Source organism: Panthera pardus, unplaced genomic scaffold (genome assembly GCF_024362965.1).
Source record: "Panthera pardus isolate Hobbes unplaced genomic scaffold, ASM2436296v1 HiC_scaffold_7, whole genome shotgun sequence".
Classification (NCBI taxonomy): domain Eukaryota; kingdom Metazoa; phylum Chordata; class Mammalia; order Carnivora; family Felidae; genus Panthera; species Panthera pardus.
The window spans coordinates 67,356,504-67,376,356 of NW_026527002.1; the positions used below are offsets into that span (position 1 = coordinate 67,356,504).

At 41.6% G+C, this 19,853-nt stretch overlaps 1 protein-coding gene across 3 annotated transcripts in view; it reads left to right on the forward strand.

Annotated features, from left to right (window-relative positions):
* NSMCE2 (NSE2 (MMS21) homolog, SMC5-SMC6 complex SUMO ligase) overlaps positions 1-19,853 on the forward strand; it is a 215,157-nt gene that overhangs the window by 64,724 nt on the left and 130,580 nt on the right. For all 3 annotated transcript variants that reach the window (XM_019459870.2, XM_019459871.2, XM_019459872.2), the window contains one exon: positions 1,668-1,821. In XM_019459870.2, coding sequence (XP_019315415.1) covers positions 1,668-1,821 — 154 coding nt within the window. The remainder of the gene's footprint in view (positions 1-1,667; positions 1,822-19,853) is intronic.

Consider the following 19,853-nt stretch of genomic DNA (forward strand, 5'->3'; position numbering starts at 1 on the left):
TTTCATGGTTAATTTTCATTTTTTGATTTTAGCTAATTAAAGTGCATAGCAGTTAAACAAAAGAAGATTATACAATTCTTTTTTCCATGACAAAGGGTAATTGAAACAGATAAATTACAGGTAATCTGTTGACTTCACACTAGTTGATACTCAGATTCAGAGAGATGAATATATTCCACGGACTGGAACCAAAAGCAAGAATTTTCTGTATCTGTTTGCAGCCTTAACATTGCCTCCAACCAACTGGATTATAGTAAACAAGTCATTTAACTTCTTTCTATATAATTTTATTTATTTATGAAACTGAGGAAGGTAGACATCAAGGTTAGATGACCTCTGAGTTGTCTTCCAGCTTAGAAATTGTCCTGTATGCTCTCCTAATGTCAGTTAAGTCGATCATTTGTGGGTTTTAGTGGGGAAGTATATTTGGGGCATGTAAGATTAATTTGTTTGAAATCTGTCGAGTACATATATTGAATACTATCTACTACATGCCACGTGCTGGCAAACGCAATGATAAATCACACATTTTTCAAAGAGTCTGCATTTTGCTAGGGTAAGTAGACATGTAAAAATCAATGCAGTCGAATATTAAGGGGGCTATGGTAAAAGTCTAAAGCATGTTGGGCTTAAGGGAGAGTTGGGCTGCAAGGGAGAGTTTGGTGAATTTTGCTTGGTGCAGGGGCATCAGGAAGCCAAATATGAAGGCCTAAAGAAGAGCAGTCACAGTGAAGGGGGTGGGGAGCGGGGGCGGGGGGCAGCAGCTTGATGGCAGTGGCTAAAGGTTGAGGTCAAGGAACTAGAGACAGTGGGTACAGATGATTTTTCCAAGGAGCTAGACTACGAAGAGAAAGTACCTGAGCGGAGCGGGCAGGGGTTAGAGGAGTTTGGCTGTTAAACTGGGGAGTAAGGAGCCAATTCAGAGGTTTTGGGGGAAAGAAGGTGTGGCCTGACAGACGTGAGGATAAATTAGGAATGAACTTGAAGCAAGATTAAGGATGGAAAGAACAGATAGATGGATCGCTATGGTGATAAAGTGAACATAGCAAAATGTCAGTTGTGGCATCTAGGAGGTAGATGAGTGGTAAAACACAATTCTTTCAACCTGGCCACATGTTTAGAAGTTTGACAGTAAAATATTGGGGGGGAACAAAAAGAAGATAGATTGACAGTTTAGCTTTGAACAGAACAGGGGACACTTATTCCTTGTGGCTGCAGATGGCAGAGTTCAAGATTAAAGCCTCAACTTCTTTGTGAAGTAGGAGCCTCTCTCTCCTGCTGGGACAGAGAGCCAGAGAAGAGGAGGAGAGGGGACTGAGCAGACCTGACAAAAAGGAGGAAGCCATGAGGCCCAGGTTCCCTTGACGTTGGAGGGCACAGAGTTGCTCTGGTGTGAGATTTTTCCCTAGTAGTTGTCAGGAGACAGGAGGTTAGTCGGGCATTGGAGGGAGGGTTTAAGAAAGTGATGAGGAGATGGGATGAATGGCTCCCCAACCGTTTACCGGCCATCTGTTCTGGAACAAGTCCCAAGCTCTCTGGTTCTGTTGGGATTGTGTTTTCTACCTCACTGTATTTTTATTTGAATGAAATGAGATAAAAATAATGTTCACAAAACGGTGTCATTGTTAAGCTTAAACTAAGGCAATTGTGTTGTTTGTCTTCCTCAGGTAAAAGAAGAACGTCCAGAGAAGATACCAGATCTAAAATTATTAGTGGAGAAGAAATTTTTGGCTTTACAGAATAAGAATTGTGACACAGACTTTCAAAATAATGCAAAATTTGTACAGTTTAAACAACAGCTGAAGGAACTGAAGAAGCAATGTAAGTCCGCATGCTTTGCTTTGGTTTGGCTTTTTGAATGGAGGGAACTGACCTGATACACCGCCCCAGAAAACTGACTTTATAAAGTCTGCCTATCTGCTTGGCTTGATCCTCTTTCTAAATTGCTTTTTATTGTTGTTGCTATTCTGTATTTTGTCTGACTTTTGGTTCAAATCAGCCTGTCCATTTCTGAAAGCCAACAGTTTCCACAAAGTGCTAAGAAAATTCCCCAGCAGCCAGACATGGTTACACTGTATTGTCCCACTGCTGGGGAGAGGAATTGGGAAATTAAAACGGAACTGTCTTATTAAAATAGCAATGGTGTTTTTCAAATTTCAAACTGCTGTGCCACGCTTCACAATAACCAGTTTGATTCTGGTTTTGCCGCTTTGGAGGAGTAGCACCGTTTTCTCAGACTAGTTTTTTCTTTTCAGTTGTGGACCAGAATCTTCTTGATCCCTTCTGTCTTCGTAGTAGCATTAATGCCACGCGATCGCGATTTGGATTCCAACATAATTTTGATTTAAAAACGAGATTGGGAAAAGAAGTGATTCATTATCCCAAAATTTTGTAGACGGTATTTGACAGAAATCTGTCTTTTCTGTACAGTGAAGTACATCCGTCCTTTTCTTTTCCTCTTTGTCCGCTTAATCCACTTAACAACTTTATGTAATTTGATCGTTTTTGCATTTGCATTGTTTGTCATTGCTTTCGGCTCATGACTCTTTTATTCCTTACAGAATCGGATAGGGAAGCAAATAACTTTTTTGTAAACTTTAATTTCCCGTCACCTTCATTTGCATACGGCTGGAGCACTGTGGTAGGGCATGTAAATTTATTTCATGTCCTTATTTGTACTGAGGGATTCCTATTTTGAAATAAGCTTTCTTTTAAATATAAGCATTTTCTTTAAATTGATGCTGAGATCTCAAAAAATGACTGAGGAAGCAGCTTTACTTTTGTCTATCTTACAAGTAACTTAAGTTTCACAATTTGGAATGTTTTGCAATCCTGATGAGACTTTTGCTTTAATGTGGATTTAAACAGTAAGCATTTTCTCCACATTTTAGTCTATTTTTTTCTTCTTCAGCTACCAAAATCCTTCTAATATAAATTGCGCGGTTCCCCCAAATGGGTAATAATCCCCCAAACAGGTAATATAATGATTTGCTAGTGTCTTTCCGATCTTAAAGATGCTAGTGAATTTCAGTTTTTGGTGTTGGTCAAAGTAGCCACATGTATTTCGTTTTTCTGCTTGGAGCCAATAATGACAAATTACCCAATCATAATCAAGATCAAAAATTCTTGATTTTTTAAAAAGATATCTTATGATACGTAGTGAAGGATAAATAGCCAAAAATATAAATTTCTTCCTCCTTTGTTGTTGTTTACAAAAGTATTATTCCCTAAGAGATAGCTGTAAAGCTTTGTAGAATCGTACGCTCACGGTGACGCACTTTCTAATGAAGAGTGTGCAGTTCAGCAAAATGATACGTGTTGGAATCGTGGTTATTATGTCTTTAATTCTCTCTCAGATGGTCAGGGGGTGGTGTTGGGGGTGGTTTCCCAAGGCCGGCACTACTTCACATCATTTGGACAGACAGTTAAACTTTGAGACAAAGTAGACTTATACTGAAAGAAATGCTTCCTTGTATCGGCTTCCCCTATATATGTAACACTGGAATTAAGACAACTTTCCCTTTTTGTTTCTCCTAAAATACTCTTTTCAGAAGTTTTTAAATCTCAAATGACAGAGCAAGCAAAATATTAATACCCTCTTCAAGTATTCTCTAGGATGTGCGCACACGACTTGCAAATGCGATTTTCGGTGCCTTATTAGTGCTGGCAAAGTAGCACCGTGGGCGATGGATTCTGTTTCTTTAGATTTAATGCTGCTGTGAGGACGCTCATTAGCATCGGGAGCCCACAGTTTTTGCGGAGCCAAGTCGGAGGGACCAGGCTTTATACAGGAGCCAGTGAATATTTGTTTTGAGAGATGTTCTGAAGGGAAGGAATGATAATAATTTTTTTTCTTTTTTTATAAAGACTGGAAACTACAAGCCAGGGAGAGAGTCTTGCTTCAAGTTGCCTAGTCTGGCAAAGTAAAGGCTGAAACAGTTTTATTGGTCTGCACAGAGCTCAAGGGTCCTTTCATGAAAATCACCACCACGCTCTCACCACCTTTATTTACACAAACCTAAATTGCGTGGGATTCAGTTTTGCCGAGTGGGGACCCGATCACAGCAACGCCAGGAAGCCCTTTGGTGGGGACAAGTCAAGATGGAGATTGAAATCAGGGGGTCTGAGGAAGTGACGTGCAAGCCACCTCCCCGCAACCCGCGGCCAGTAAGTTAACCCAGCTGTGGCTCGGCAGCAGGTTCTCAAACCGTCTGCTCTCAAGATCCCTTTACATTTAAAAAATCTACCGAGGGCCTCCGGAGAGCATTTGTTTATTACATGGGTGGTAGCTATTGACATTTATCACGTTAGAAATCAAAACTGAGACCTTCTTAAAAATATTAATCCGTTTTAAAAATCAGTGATAAGTCCCTAATGTGTTACCGTAAGGAGGATTATGAAATATAACCATGTATTTTCCAAACATGACGAAAAATGAGTGAGAGGTGTGAAATTGTTTTCCATTTTTGCAAATCTCTTCAGTTTGTGGCTTTAATAGGAGGCAGCTGGACCCTCGCATTTGCTTCCGCCTTCAGTCCGCTGTGGTACGTTGTTTGGGTTGAAGCCTATAAAGAAAATCTGGCCTCACACATCGGTAGTCGGACTTGCTGAAAGGATCGTGCAGACCACCCGAAGTTCTCATTTTGAGAACCACAAATTTGGGCCAGAGGTCAGTGAACTACAGCCTGTGAGTCAAGCCCAGCCTGCCTGTTTCTCTAGGTCCTGAAAGCCAAGAATGCTTGTTTTTTGCCAACACATTTAAGTTGCTGGGGGAGAATTTAAGAGAAGAATAATATTTTGTGACATGTGAAAATTACATAAAATTCAGGTTTTAGCATCCAAAATAAAGTGTTATTGGAATGTAGACACACTTACTCGTTTCCACATTGTGTGTGCTTTGCACTATGATGGCAGAGTTGAGTAGTTACATCGGAGACCATCTGGCAAACAGAGCTTTTAGTGTTTGCTACCTGGCACCTTACAGAAAAAGTTTACTGACCTGGTGGTCTAAACCATAATCAGAAACAAGGACAGTTTTGGGGCGGGGGTGTTTGTTTTCTTTTTGTTTTGTTTTGTTTTAGCTTTAGATTTTTCCAATAAATACCACACATTTGTCTTAGGTGCGTTCAAAACACTTCGAGGGACTGCTGTATATAAGTGATTGCATTCGGTGCTCCGAGATAAATAAAAGGCAGAGAAGACAATATATGCAAACATGGAATAATGTGAGAACTATTAATAACAAATCAAAAGCAAAGAAAAATGCAAGAAACCACAGCTATACAATATAGGAGAGAGTGAGACTAGGAAAATGCAGCTTTTATTTGTATGGCTGATACAATACTGCCAGTCATTTGATAGGGGCTACATGGAGCTGTATGTTCAGAAAGATTCAGAGGCTGAGTTCAGGCCCAGGATTACGGTGGGAAAGAGTAGAGATAGTACAAAAATCTGGTATTTGCCGTCCCGAGAATGTAAACATAACAGGTACGCCATACTCATTTCAAGATACGATTACTCAAAAGGTAACATATTTACACTGCACACAGTAATTCTTTTATTAGTAGTTATTTATGTCTTAAGGATATTACAAGGCATTGGATACAACTTCTTTGGACAGTTTACAGACCCCTGGTCTAACTGCAATCAGGGGCACCTGGGTGGCTCCGTCGGTTAAGTGTCCGACTCTTGCTTTCAGCTCAGGTCATACTCTCATGATCTGTGTGATCGAGTCCCATGTCAGGCTGTACACTATGAGTACAGAATTTCTGTCTCCTGCTTTCTCTCTGTCCCTCACCTGTCCCAACACTCTCAAGTGTCCCAACACTCACTCTCTCTCTCTCTCTCTCTCTCTCTCTCTCTCTCTCTCTCCCCCCCCCCCCAAAACAAATAAACATTTAAACCACAGTCAGAAACAAGGGTAGGTTTTTGGTTTGGATTTTTTTTTTTAAACTTCAGATTTTCCTATAAATACCATACCTGGGGACCCATTGTGTTGTATATTAGAGATACTGTGTCTGTCCCAGCTTCCCAAGATTATTACCAAGAACTAATGCGATAATGGATCTTGGCAAACTGAAAGCTTGCTTTAGATTTCACGTATTATTGATATTGAGAAAGGGCCAGTAGAACATGGTGGAAAGAATATGAGCTTCGCAGCTAGAAGACCTGGGTTTGAGTCACTTAATGCGTAGCCTGGCCTCCCTGCTGGTGCCACCCATTTTTCTTAGTTGTAATTCTTGGAGGCACATAAATCAAGATTGATCGGAGATCATTTTTACCTTTGGTAGTGGCGATGATAACTGAGTTAGGGAACAGTTCCAAAGAAAAAAGATTCCATTTCCCTAAACGAGAATCATGTTGTTAATTAACCCAAGTTGTGAAACCCAGCAATATGACTTGGTTTAGGGAAGACGTGACTGTACTTTCTTGAGTAAAGTGATTTTCATTTATCTAAACAATATGTTCAGGCGATTTCTCTCTTCCTTGATGCTTTTACTTAAACTGTCTTCACTGTTCCAACTCCTGGTTTCCTGCACTTTGGCATCAGGAGAACTTAGTTAGAATGTGCAGTACCCCTGTAGGACACTTCCTCAAGTCATCAAGCAATCTTCCTGCCATCCTTTATTCACTCACCAGCTATAGAATTAGCAGGCATGAGAATTTGTAGTGCAGCTCAGCCAGGCAGAACTTGAGGACATTAGACAATAATTTGATATTTAGAAACCTTTGAAATACAAGGTCTTCACTTTGTGATCAAAAGTAGAATGGACTGAATCTGTGGTCTTTAGTATTAAAAAATCTAATCTGAAATGTAATTTTATTGGTACATTGAAATGCTTAGAGGAAAGGCGAACATTTACTAATCTGAAGACCTTCACCAGAAATTTAGACGTATTTCTAAATTGTATATCCTACACAGAGGATGTAGGATATAAGGTGTGGAGATAATGGAATCCACGAGTGAACTTAGAAATTGTTTCAGTGATGGGGACATTTTATACTGTAATCTTGTAATTACATGGACTCACAAATCACCTCTGTACCCTCACTTTAACACACTTAATTTAGTTATCAAAGCTGATAGAATAGTGAGTGACCATTCACGTCACAGAAGGATTTACCTGGGCTGCCATGAATGGGGAGCTCCTCAGGAATATTAGAATACCTTCACTTCGCTATTCCTAGTGGGTTGCTTTCCTTTTCCTTCTATATCTTGTCAAAACCACAATGCAGTTCCACAAGGTAGGGACTTTGATGTTTTGCTTACTGCTTTAGTCCTTGAACTCCAGCTTGATGTCTGGGCACATGGTACCTACAGCACAGGTCCTTGACGGTCACAAGAATCTTCAGGAGAACCGTCAAATACTTGAGAGCTTATGCCCTATCTGAAGGAGACACCTGCCACGCATGCCTGTCTGTTGTTGCTGGGAATAATAGGTGAGGACCCACTGTGCTCAGATCCTGAGGTTATCTGGGGAAACCCGGAAATTCAACTATTTTTCCATTACCAGTTGTTAAAACACTGTGCAAACAAAACTGTCAGTTTGTGACCATTGGTTTTACCTTCTCATACTACCATTTTTCAGTGCTTTGTTAGGCCCTTGACGAGCAACATCAGCATTAATTTGGCCAATTAACAGTAGACTATGATTTCTTCCGAGAAGGGGGTGGTTTTGTTGTCAAGGCCAGGTTGTGCATTTCACATCATTTGGGAGTGTATAGAAGCCTGGTGGTTTCTATTGAAAAGCAAATGGAGATTTTTGTGGATGGAGGGGCCGGATCTGGGAGCTCTTAAACAGGTGCAGGTGAACAGTGGGGTTAAAGAGAAGATTAGCAATTTCGAAAGCTGGGAGGCCATGTGTGAGTGTTGAAACCTGAAAGGAAAGAGACGAGAACAAAGGTGGTGCCAAGAGGCAAAAGGTTTGGCTGTGCCTAGAAATATGTTGGGTGCTTTTCAACTGGGAAAAGTTTTGACCAGCCTGACTCAGTCCTGATAGTCTTCAGCGCACAAATCTCTTTGTCATATGATAGAATATAACCACCTATCCAAACAGTGTGCATTGCTGGCCTGCCATTAACCGAGAGCCCAGGACCCTTCAAGGCAGGAATTGCTTAATCCTCCCTATATTCCTTTTGCTCCTCACATACTCAGAGTTTGGTTAATATTTATAAAACTGAATTATTCAACTAGAAAAAGAGGGCCAGACCCTAGTGAAGGCATTGTGATGATAACACACCTTTTCTCTTCAATAATAACCTCATCAGTAAAGAAGAGAATAAGAAGACAGCTAGCGTTCAGAAGGTTGGGATCTAAAATGAGCAAAGGTTAGCAATTTATATTGTCTTGGAAAATCCTTTAAATTGCTCAAAAATTCAACATAAATGATTTTTGTGTGCATATCCGTTTACCTACTGGTGCAAACGTATGGTGTATATGCTAATACACAGTTTTCAGTGTCAGATAGCACCATGCTTAGGAATTAAGTATGGCTCAGTTTAAGTGTGACTGCTTAGAACATTTAAGCATTTAATGAAAACTTAAGTTGCTGGCTCTTCCTTAGACAGTTTTATCATCTCTGTGGCCCTCACTTTGTCTTCATGTTTTCCTTGATGATATTGATCAAGCCATTAGCATTTACTTGCTGGATGACCATTAGTTGGTGGGAAATGCTAAAAATCATAAGTTTCACAACAGAGACTGACTTTTTCAGGCTGGATTACATCCCTGACTAAGGGTTTATGCTCATTGAGTGAGATTTCTGTCCTATGCAAATTTTTTATTCCTGTGTGTTTGCCTCTCTCCCTCTTCCTCTTCTCTGAGTCAGTGTCTGTCTGACTCCCTTCTGTGTCTCTCTTCCCTTCTGCTTTGTGTTTCCCACCCATGTAGTTTCTCTTTCCCATACATCCTTACTTGCATCAGTGAAGCTAAGCGGTACCATTCCCATCTTCATGATGAAGCAGCTTCAGAGAGGGTAAGTGATATGCCCAGGGTTACAAAGCTAGTAAACAGTGGAACCGGAAGACAAGAGACGCCAGGGATAAAAAGAGAGCATTAGGGCCAGGTGTAGCCGACCTCCTCCTCCTCCTCCTGTTTCACAGAGTTGTTACTTTCCAGGAAGTTTTACATTAAGGCAGGATTTTCAGTACCAAAGAAATAACTGAGTAAGTGAGGAAAAATGGTTCATTCAAATTGGATTGATTCTGTTGTGGTGTTTTAATCAGGGCACTAAGCTGTCAGGGAGCTCTTTGGCAGTGAGAAATGCCCTTTTTATGGAGCAGTAAAGACACCATCTGCTTTGCCTTCACCTTAGATTTGCCCTAGTCCTTTTGGAAAATAGGAATAGTCGAAGTGATAGCCACGCTTCATACAGAGCTTGATGTATATGATACTTCATGATTCCTTGTTGAGTTAATGCATAACCGGAAGCATTGTTTGAGTGCCTACCCGTGCATAGGGTATGGCACCTGCATACTTTGTCTACCTTACCATTTATTTCTCACGACTCTACAAGATAACTATACCCATTTTACAGATTAGAAAATGTGCAAAGAAAAGTAATATAACTTCCCTCAGATCATAAATGCTGAAATTCAGACTCAGGTTTGGGTGACATCAAAACCCGTGTTCTTTTCCCTGCGTACCACACTAACTCTTTAAGACACGTGCCTGTTTGGTTTTCCTCTCCCTTCAAGCGTTTCATTTATCTCTTGAAGATTTGATTTGTCGTAAGACTCTTGGGTAGTGAACAATTTGTTTGAATCTCCCAGGTCCTAGATCTGCATTGCTGAACTCTGAGGACACTGGGGGAATCTGCCTCATCCAGCTGAGAGTGAATCTCTTGCTTGGTCACGTCTACCAAGCAGAGGTCACAGAGTGGGAATCATACCAGACATTCTATAGTAGCTTATTTATGTGTTTCATACTGTCTTCAAAGTATGCCCCAGAGAAACAGGTACTTGAAGTGGGGCTCACAGAAGGTGAGCAGTTGACTCAAGGTCACAAAATACGTTACGTAGTGAGATTCAGACCTGGGTCCTCCTTTTCCAGATCCTGTGGTTTTGGCAATACACTCAGGAAATAGTGCCTAAGGATACCGTTTCCGGTGTGAATAGTTGCTGTGTTACGGCAGAGAGGAATAGGGTATTTATTGTACTTACAAGTTTAGAACAAATTCCATGAAGTTTATTTCAAGCATCACAACAGTAACCCCGTGCCCGTACATCATTTCTCCTAGTCTTCACGACATCCACATGCGAGGGAGGAATGCACGAAAAACGCAGGCTCTGTTTTTAGCAGACTGAATCCTGGAGGTGACATGTTTACCCAGTGTCTCACAGTCAGGAGGTCACAAGGCTAACAAATACATTCCTGAGGAAAAGGGAAGCTTTAGGATGAGACATGGCTATAATTAAAGTTATTAGGAGAGAAAGGTTCAGTTATCAAGGGTGAAATGAGTCAGCGGCAAGTTTAAACACAAACTGTGAGCCCTGGGTGTTTTTTCCTCCTGGTGGCTTACTTTGAGAGTGTGGGATGCCGTCCGTGCTCAGAAAGCAACCTGAACCTAGAATGGGAAGGACCAAATCATGTGTCCTGGGGACAACGTACATCATACTTAAGAAAAGAGTTGTCTTGTCAAGTTATTATTTCCTGAGGTTGGAGTCATTTCCATTTTATGGTGGTTTAGACGTGTATAATGATACAATGGGCGGCCCTCTGTAGTCGAAGCCTCGCCCCATTTTTAGCCCCTGGCAGTAACTGTTTTTCTTTTTCTTTCTTTTCTCTGTATGGTTCTAACTTCTCCAGAATGTTGCATACATGGAATCGTACAATATGCAGCCATCTAAGTGGCTTCTTTCATTCAAATGCAGACTGCATTTGAGAGTCAGCCACAGTGTTGTTAATATCCGTGGCTGGTTGCATTGTGTACTGTGACTGGTGCTCCACTGTGTGCATGTATCATAGTTTATTTATCCAGTCACCAGCTGAAGGGCGTTTCACTTGTTTCCAGCTTGGGGACGTTATAAATCAAGGTGTTACAGAACATTCGTGTACAGGTTTTTACGGGAATATCAGTTTTAATTTCTCCTGGATGAATACCCAGGCATGGGGCTCTGGGCTGGTATGGGAAGTGCACGTTCAACTTCTGAGAACCTGACCGACTGCTTTCCAATATGGTGAACCCCCCCTGTGTCCCCTTGAGCCGCACAGGAGAGGTGTGTTTGCTGTGCATCCTCACCAGCACTGGGGTTATTTGGGTTTTGTTTTTAATTTTAGCCATTCTCATAAGTATGTAGGAGTATCTCATCATGGATTTAATTTATGTTTTTCTAATGATCAGTGGTATTGAGCATGAAGTTCTTCTTTTAATATGTAAATTTTGTATATTTTTTCATGTCTTTCTGTTCACCTGTCCCTTACATTTATTCTTCAATTCCAGAGACCTTGTAGATGGTGTGCACAGCAGTCAACCTCAGGGTGTGCTTCTCAGCCCTGCATCAAGGTCACCTGGAAATTTATTAAAAATGCACATTTTCAGGCACCACCCCAGACCTCGTGAATCTGCATCTCTGGGGGTGGGGTTAATCTTAGCAAGCCCTCCGGGTCTCCTGTACACCAGAGTTTGAGAACCATTGGTTTATAGTAATGGCACTTACCTGTCACTGGGTATCATAGCAAATGTGAACGTTAAAAATAAAATCAGCCTGTCCCCACCCTCAGAGATTTAGTTGGTATCTAATAGGGCTCTCCAGGCATTTCTTTTTAAGTTCTCCAGGTAGCATGCTAATGTACAGACAGGGTTGAAAATAACTCATCTAGTAAAGGTTGGTTAATCAGGCACTCAAGAGGATTCAATATCTGACTTCTAATTCTAGATCTCACACAGTTTATTACCTACAGGGCAGGAGCCGTATGTGCACAGCATAGTTATAGACACCTACCTACAGATTACTCAGGAATAACCTAACGACTTAGATGGCACCTGGTCTCCTGGATTTGAATATAAATTAACTTCATTCATTCTTCTATATCTGAAAGCCTCCCTTTTGTATTCCATGTTAATACTTCTTCATTCATTCGGCAAGTGTTTGTTGAGTACGCTGGGAATAGGGCAGTGAACAAGAAATACAAGTCCTGGTGCTCATGGGGTTTACAGTCTAATCTTTGGCACCTTGCTAGCATCTCCTTGTATTCTTAGTAGTTCTGAAAGGTATCTATTCATGTGCATAATTGATAGCCTTAATAATGATCATTTTTGTGTATTTTAAGTACTGTCCTTACATTCGTTAAAGTTTATGTTAGTCAGGAAATCGTATTCTCTTGCTAACTCTTAAACTCATGTATTTAGTCACCTAGATATGTTGAGAACAGTGTTAAGGGTAGAAACTGTCCAACCCATGGAAAGATCTAGAATTTGGAATCTGAAAATAGAAATTCAGATTCTTGCTCAACCAAGTGATAGTTTGTGTTTTTTTAATCAGATCAATGGAATTTTACTTTTCTGTAAAGTATGAGTAATATAATAATAATAATAATGCTTCCTAGCTCACAGAGCTGTGTGAGGATTAAATCATATTTAAAAATGAAAAGTGGAAGTGTTTTATAAACTGTAAAATACTCCCCATATTTTAGTTAACCTGATCTTTTTAAACTTGCTTAATGGCATTTTACTTCAATAGTTTTTACTTTAAAAGGATATACGTTTTATGTTATTAGCAATTGGCATAAATTCTGAAATGCAAGGAAGCAAGCTCAGAGTGTTTTAGTCACTTTGTTAAAGTGTTAAAAGACTAAATGAAAGATAAAATATTGTTAGACTATTTAGTAGTTAAGTAATATTCTGTCATTGACAAGGGTGTGAACAAAAAACATGTTGAAAAGGTAACAAATCACTTTTCAGTACAATATTGGTTTTGGCAACCATCTCTTGATAGCGAAGCAGGGAGTGAAGTGTAAGGAACGACGCTATTCACGTAGCGAACCACCCTGTGTCTGGTGAAATACATTCGTTATGAACAAATATAATGGAGCATATGTTACAGAGCTGCGAGTTTCCCTAACTGCTGCATGTGCCTTTACTGTGGTAGGGATTCTTTTATGTATACACATGAGATTTAACTGGAGAAAATTGGCTCTGCTATTTGAGCCAACCTATTTACTTAGCTTTTTTTTTTTTTTTTAAATAGATCACCCAGTGACTTATTTTAAATTCTGTTTTTTTAGTAAACAGTTACCTCCTATATGCAGAGCACTGTGGTAGGTTCGAGGAACATAGGGAAATAATTAATGTCTTGGGAGTGAGAGAAAAAGGAAACCGGTCACCTGTGATTGCAGGGCCTAGAGCTTGACATGCAAACTTTGGAGAAGAAACAAGAGAGTGAGCTAGAGGGTTGATGAAAAATGTTGAGTAGAGTTTTTCAGCATAAATGTGGTCTGTTTATTTATTTAGGTAAAATAATAAGGATCTGGGGCACCCGGGTGGCTCAGTTGATTAAGCGTCTGACTCTTGATTTCAGCTCAGGTCATGATCTTATCCTGAGGTCAAGCCCCACTTTGGGCTCATGCTGGGTATGGAGCCTGCTTAAGATTCTCTCTCCCTCTCCCTCTCCCTCTCCCTCCCCCTCCCCCTCCCCCTCCCCCTCTCCCTCCCCCTCCCCCTCCCCCTCCCCCTCCCCCTCCCCCTCCCCCTCCTCCCCCTCCCCCCTCCCCCCTCCCCCCTCCCCCCTCCCCCCCCCTCCCCCCTCCCCCCTCCCCCCCTCCCCCCCTCCCCCCTCCCCCCCTCCCCCCCTCCCCCCCTCCCCCCTCCCCCCTCCCCCCCCTCCCCCCTCTCCCCCCTCCCCCCTCCCCCCCCTCCCCCCTCCCCCTCCCCCCTCCCCCTCCCCCTCCCCCCTCCCCCTCCCCCTCCCCCTCTCCCCCTCCCCCTCCCCCTCTCCCCCCCCCTTCCTCTCTCCCCTCCTGCTTCCTCTGCCGCTTCCCTGCCCACACTCCCTCTGTCTCTCTCTCTCAAAAAGAGATAATGATAATAAAGATCCCAGGGTCAGATGCATTAATCAGTTTTCTTTACTATGTAATTCTTAGTGTTTATCATGCAGTTTGATTAGAATGTCAATTCAGTGAGAGCAGGTCCTTGTCTGCCTTGATTGGTATCATCTCTGGTGCCTAGAATAGCACCCAGCGTGGGCCCAGCGCTTCATATATACTCGGGGCATTGAGTGAATGTTCTCCAGGGAACAAATATTCCACAGCAGACACTGTGACCCACACTGGTCCTGGGAATGGGAGGATGGGGCAAGGTGCGGTGTCCCTTTTCACCCAGATTGCTTTAGCACACCTGGCTGATGACCACAGTCTGGGTCAAAGTGTGGCTGCCAATTGGCAGGGGGTATTCCCAGACTTCCTGGCAACTCTTCTCACCCACTTTCACCACTGGGTGCTCACCGATGAGAAGTACTTTCTTTCTCTTCCCCCCCTACCTCCGGGGTAGGAGGCTGTGTTCACCACTGGGTGCTCACTGATGAGAAGTACTTTCTTTCTCTTCACCCCCACCCCCGGGGTAGGAGGCCGGGGGACAGGGAAGTGGGGGCTATTCTTTGACTTCATTCTAGTTGCGTAAAGCAGGAAATTTCCAAGTTAGACTCTAGAGCTTTTAATTCCTTCCCTGACCATCAGCCTTCACAGCCCTCTCTCCTGTTATGTGGTAGCGTTGACTTCCCTCCTCACACATTATTAAGTTAACGATGCTTTTTACATTTGTTGATGTGGAGCCAAGAAAATACAGTGGTAGTTTATTTAGGTATATATTTTTTTCTGCTTCAGAGCACAGTGGTTTTATTTTACATTTACCTAAAGCAAAAGATTATTTCCACAAAGAGAGGAATAGGAATTATTCCTAGACAGATGTGCTGTCTAGTCCCCTTCCCAAAAGCCTCTACCAGTCTTCTCTGCATTTCTTCTCCCACTGCTACTGCTGCCCTCTTTCCAGTTTGACTCTCAGCCTCCTACGTCCTCCCTGCAGCAGACTTGCCTTCTGCCAGTTTCTGCCAGAGTGATGGATCATCCCAAGATAGGGTCATGGTTGTTTGCCACGTGGTCTTCTGGAGACTCCCCGAGCCTTCCAGAATAAAAAGACCCTTGTGGCACCAGGTTTCTGTTCATTGTCTCACCACTCTGCTCACCGCTTTGATCCAGACACTTGCCATCGCCAGAGGGTATTGTGTTCTCTTTTACCTGCGGACTTTCATGCTCACTGATCGCTTTGTGGAGGGTACTGCTTTCTCTGCTCTCTCTCCCTCTCTCTCCCCCTGCCCCCCCCCCCCCCCCCCGTCTCTGTCTCTTGTCACTTGCTTAGGACAAATCCATCTTTCTACCTTAAATGCAGATATCACTGACTTCGGGGGGGGGGGTCTTCCCCAAGGTAGGATAAGTGCACATCTATAACATGGGATCTTGAAAGAAGTTTTAATCTGGACAGTGATACTGGATATCAAAAATTAGGAGGATTCGAACATGCAGTTGTTTACAAGAAGAATTTGAAGCAGCTTATGGTGGCTTTGAAATATGCTCATTGTTTGTTTGAATAGTGTGCAGAGTGGAAGCCAATACTAAAAGACCCGATTTATTATTTGATACTTGAAGAGGTATTAAAACAATCCTTTAGAATAAAATATTCTAGGCACCTGGGTCGCTCAGTCGGTTAAGCATCTGACTTCGGCTCAGTTCATGATCTCGTGGTCTGTGAATTCGAGCCCCGCGTCGGGCTCTGTGCTGACAGCTCAGAGCCTGGAGCCTGCTTCAGATTCTGTGTCTCCCTCTCTCTCTGCTCCTCCCCGCTTGTGCTCTGTCTCTCTCTGAAGAATAATAAACATTAAAAAAATTTTTTAAATAAAATATTGGGTTTTCAAAAATTTTTTTTAATGTTTATTCATTTTTGAGAGAGAGACTGAGCATGAGCAGGGGAGGGGCAGAGAGAGAGGGAGACACAGAATCCAAAGCAGGCTCCAGGGTCTGAGCTGTCAGCAGAGATCCCGACGCGGGGCTGAAACCCACAGACCATGAGATCGGGACCTGAGCCAAAATCAGATGCTTAAACGACTGAGCCACCCAGGCGCCCCTAAATAAAATATCTCTATGCAGTGCTTTGGGTGATAGTACATGCCAGCACAGACATACTTGACTGAAATACATTAACTTTCTCATCTTGGCTGACTCAGTTGACTTGACTAGCAAGTCCTGCCATAGCCCCACCTCTGAAAATAGAAAGTGTATTATTATGTTTTCAGAATTCCAAGCTTTAAGAAGCAGTTAATATTCTTTGGCTTTGCTCTGAGGGCCAATGGCCTACGGCTGAATTCTGATAATTGCATAGGCTGGAGGTCAGAGTTGGAGAAGAGGAGGTCCTCAAGGAGCAGAAGGTTGAGAGGACCGTTTTAGAATTCTAGGTTATACATGCCAACATTGTAGTTAATAAAACACACCAACTACATCTGAGGATCAGGCTAAGCTTTGATAACACAATGGTAATTTAAGACAACTATGTCAACTGAGTATTAAAGGCACAGAATGTGTGTCAAGATTTTATAATGTTTTGCTGGTAATTATTCTTTTGGGACTCGATTCTCATAAAATAATCCAAAATGTAAATGCATTTCATATGCAAAGATATTTCTCAGTGATATTTGGAATTTGGAAGCAATTGAGATTTGTGAAATCATTAATCAAAAAAATTAAATGTTTAGAAAATGTTTCATCATGTTAAATTTTAGAGGAATAGAGATACTGTATATGTAGTTTGATCACCATTACCAGGCAAGGAAATACTGTAAGCCATGAAATGAAGTAGAAAGAGGCACAGGGCATGAAGACCAGCAGGTAATCCAGTTAGACTGTAAGTACATGGGAGATAAGATTACCAGGGTAACTGGGCTCATTTATAAAGTTATTTGTTGCCTTGAATAAGACAGTTTAATTAGTAAGTCATGGGGAGTGTTAAGTTTTTCATTAGGTGAGCCATCTGATTAGATTCTGACTTTAAGAAGGTAGATCTCGTTGTGGTATATAGGATAAATTGGGAAAGGAAGAGGTCTTGTTATAATGATCCAGTCAAGTGCTAACCATATCCTGAATTACTGCAGGGGAATAGGGAAAGAGAATTAATGCAAGAGGTGTTGCAGAGGTAAGATCTGGAGGACTTGTCAACTTATTTAAAATAATAACAAGCATAGGGGAATCAGGAGTTGAAGGTGGCTTTAAGGATTTTAGTTTGAGTAACTGGGGGAAAAGGTGATACCATTAAAAGTAGCAAGATGTCTCATGAGTTGCCGGTCTTTTGGTGGGAGAATGATTTTGTCGAGTATACTGTGTTTAAGGTGCTGGCTTTTGGCATAGATTTTTGACAAATGGTTAGAAATTAGGAAAGTTTTGATGTCCAACCACGGCTAGAGAGAGGGAGAGAAAGGCTCTCCACGTGCTCCCAGGTGATAGTTGGAGGGCGGAGTAGATGAGCTGCACAAGGAGAAGAGTCCAAGAGCAAGGAGAGGAAGAAAAGGAGGAGCCAGCAAGGATCCTTCAGGTGGCTAGAAGGAGGACCGAGGGGCAATGGGCCAAAAGCATTAAAGGGAGAAAGAGTTTGTCTTCCTGACATCATTTGCTTCTTTTAGTTGAATTTCCAGTTACCAAGGATGCACAAACTTCTCAGTCCAGAATGGAAAATTATTCCTATTTTTCATGTCTCAAAATTCATAAACTAAATTTTATAATCTAATGAGATTGGGGGTGTGGAATTGGCCATTGTCTATTTTCCGTGTTTCTACTTTCTGTTGGAAGTATTAACAAATACTTTTGGCCTTTCCAGATACGGGTGTTTAAAGCAATGAAGAGTGGAGCTCACACCTGACTTCCACTGTTCGGTTTTGTAAACAAGAAATGCACTGTGTAGTTTTAAATAATTCTCACAGTGGGTAGGGGGATGGAAATGAGGTGTAATAATTTATAATGGAGAACAGGTTTTAAAAAATCCATCAAAAAGCTGGTAATAGCAGTTACTTTTTATTTAGAAGTTGTGCTGTAATCACAACTAGAATATTTTATTTAACAATTAGAATCTTAAGAATATTTAAAAATAAACATGACACATCTAGGAATGGTTTGCATTGGCTGTAAAGCTGAAGCTGCTCTGGGATAGAAATTAATATTGTGGAACACACCGCCCCAAAACTTAGTGCCTTAAAATAACCATTTATTTGGCTTGTGATTCTGTGGATTGGACATTTGGGCTGGATTTAGCTGGGTGGTTCTTCTGCTGGTCCATCTAGGCTCACTGCCACGTCTGCAGTCAGCTGCCTGAGTGTCTCGGAGCTTCTTGGTCTCGGGCACCCTCAGGTAGGATGGTTTTCCCTGCTCTCTCTGGTCTCATCCTCCAGCACGCTAGTTCAGGTTCACATAGAGGCAGAAAGGAGAGAGGAGCCTCAAGGCAAAAGCAGAAAGTGTCTGGAGGCCCCAGCTTGGAAATTGCACAGCATAACCTTTGCCAGACATTTGGTCAAAGCAATCTCAAGGTGGCCCAGATTGATGGGGTGGGGGAACAGACTCTCCTCTCCATGGGAGGAGACAGAAGTACTGTGGCCAGATTTTCAGCCTACCACACCAATTCATATTTGTTTATTTCGAATACTCAAATACCAGATTTTAACTGCTGGAACAGTGTGTGTGTGTGTGTGTGTGTTACTAACCGTCTCTTCTCAATATGCAGCTCTCAGAAGCGAAGGGTATTTGAAGTAACCTCACTTTTGTGAGTCATCCGTTTGATCAGGGACATGTTTATTCAGATACCAAAGCAACTGAAGAGATAATTTAACATAAGTAAAACTAGACTACAACTGGTTTACTTGCACAGTATTTATTGAATAGCTTTGAGTGCCTCCTTGGTGCCTGGCACTGGGATAGGTATTTATGAACACAGAAAAAAGAAACATGGCATAATCTTTCAACAAATTTGTATTCTTATAGGATGAGCAAAATGTATGCCCGTTCAATCCCAGAAGCATATATTATTAATGTGTCAAGGACTGGGCTTTAATCAACGATCGTGCACAGATGGACATGGCTTAGTCTTTTTAGTGGAGCAGAGGAACAGATACTTAAAACCACTGTAATTCAAAGCGAAATAATAAGTTCCATGAGAGAAATATGAACTGAGCGCTATTGAGTTAGGAAAAGAATAGGAGGCACATGACCAACTGCCAGGATGTGTGATTCATATAATTAACACCTGAGTAGGAGAGTGCTTTGAAACCACAGGTGATGGCTTCATAGAGAAAATGAGTTTTGAACGAGACTTTGAAGAAGAGGGAGAATTTGAATAAGTGGAGAGGCGAAAATCCTACTCAATTTAGGACTGAGTTGTGTTTTCCCAAGAAGATAATTATTTAATTAAAGAGAGAGCCTTTTAAAGTGGCAAATATTAAAGAGCATGAGATAATACAGTAGGAAGACTATAGAAAACATTATGCTGGGAAGATGGCTGGCAAATTTTTTTCCCTTTGATGGTGCCAGGGCTTAATCTTTTTATCAGATATTTGTGTCGTTTGGTTGGAAAATTGAGTAGGGAATACTTATTTTACTTCATAAGGGCACTGAACATTTTCATTTTCATTGAACAGCGCTCTGTAGTCATATATTGGTTTAAAAACTAGAAACAAGTATTGTGTGTTCTTGTTGATCAGGAAATCCAAAATTAACCAAAGTAAGGAAACCCCCATTAAGTAATGTTGGCTGGTACTTTCTGCACGTGTGTCCAGATAGACATAAGAGCTGAGCTGGTAGAAAGAAATTGAGGAGATTCCTTTCCTAACTT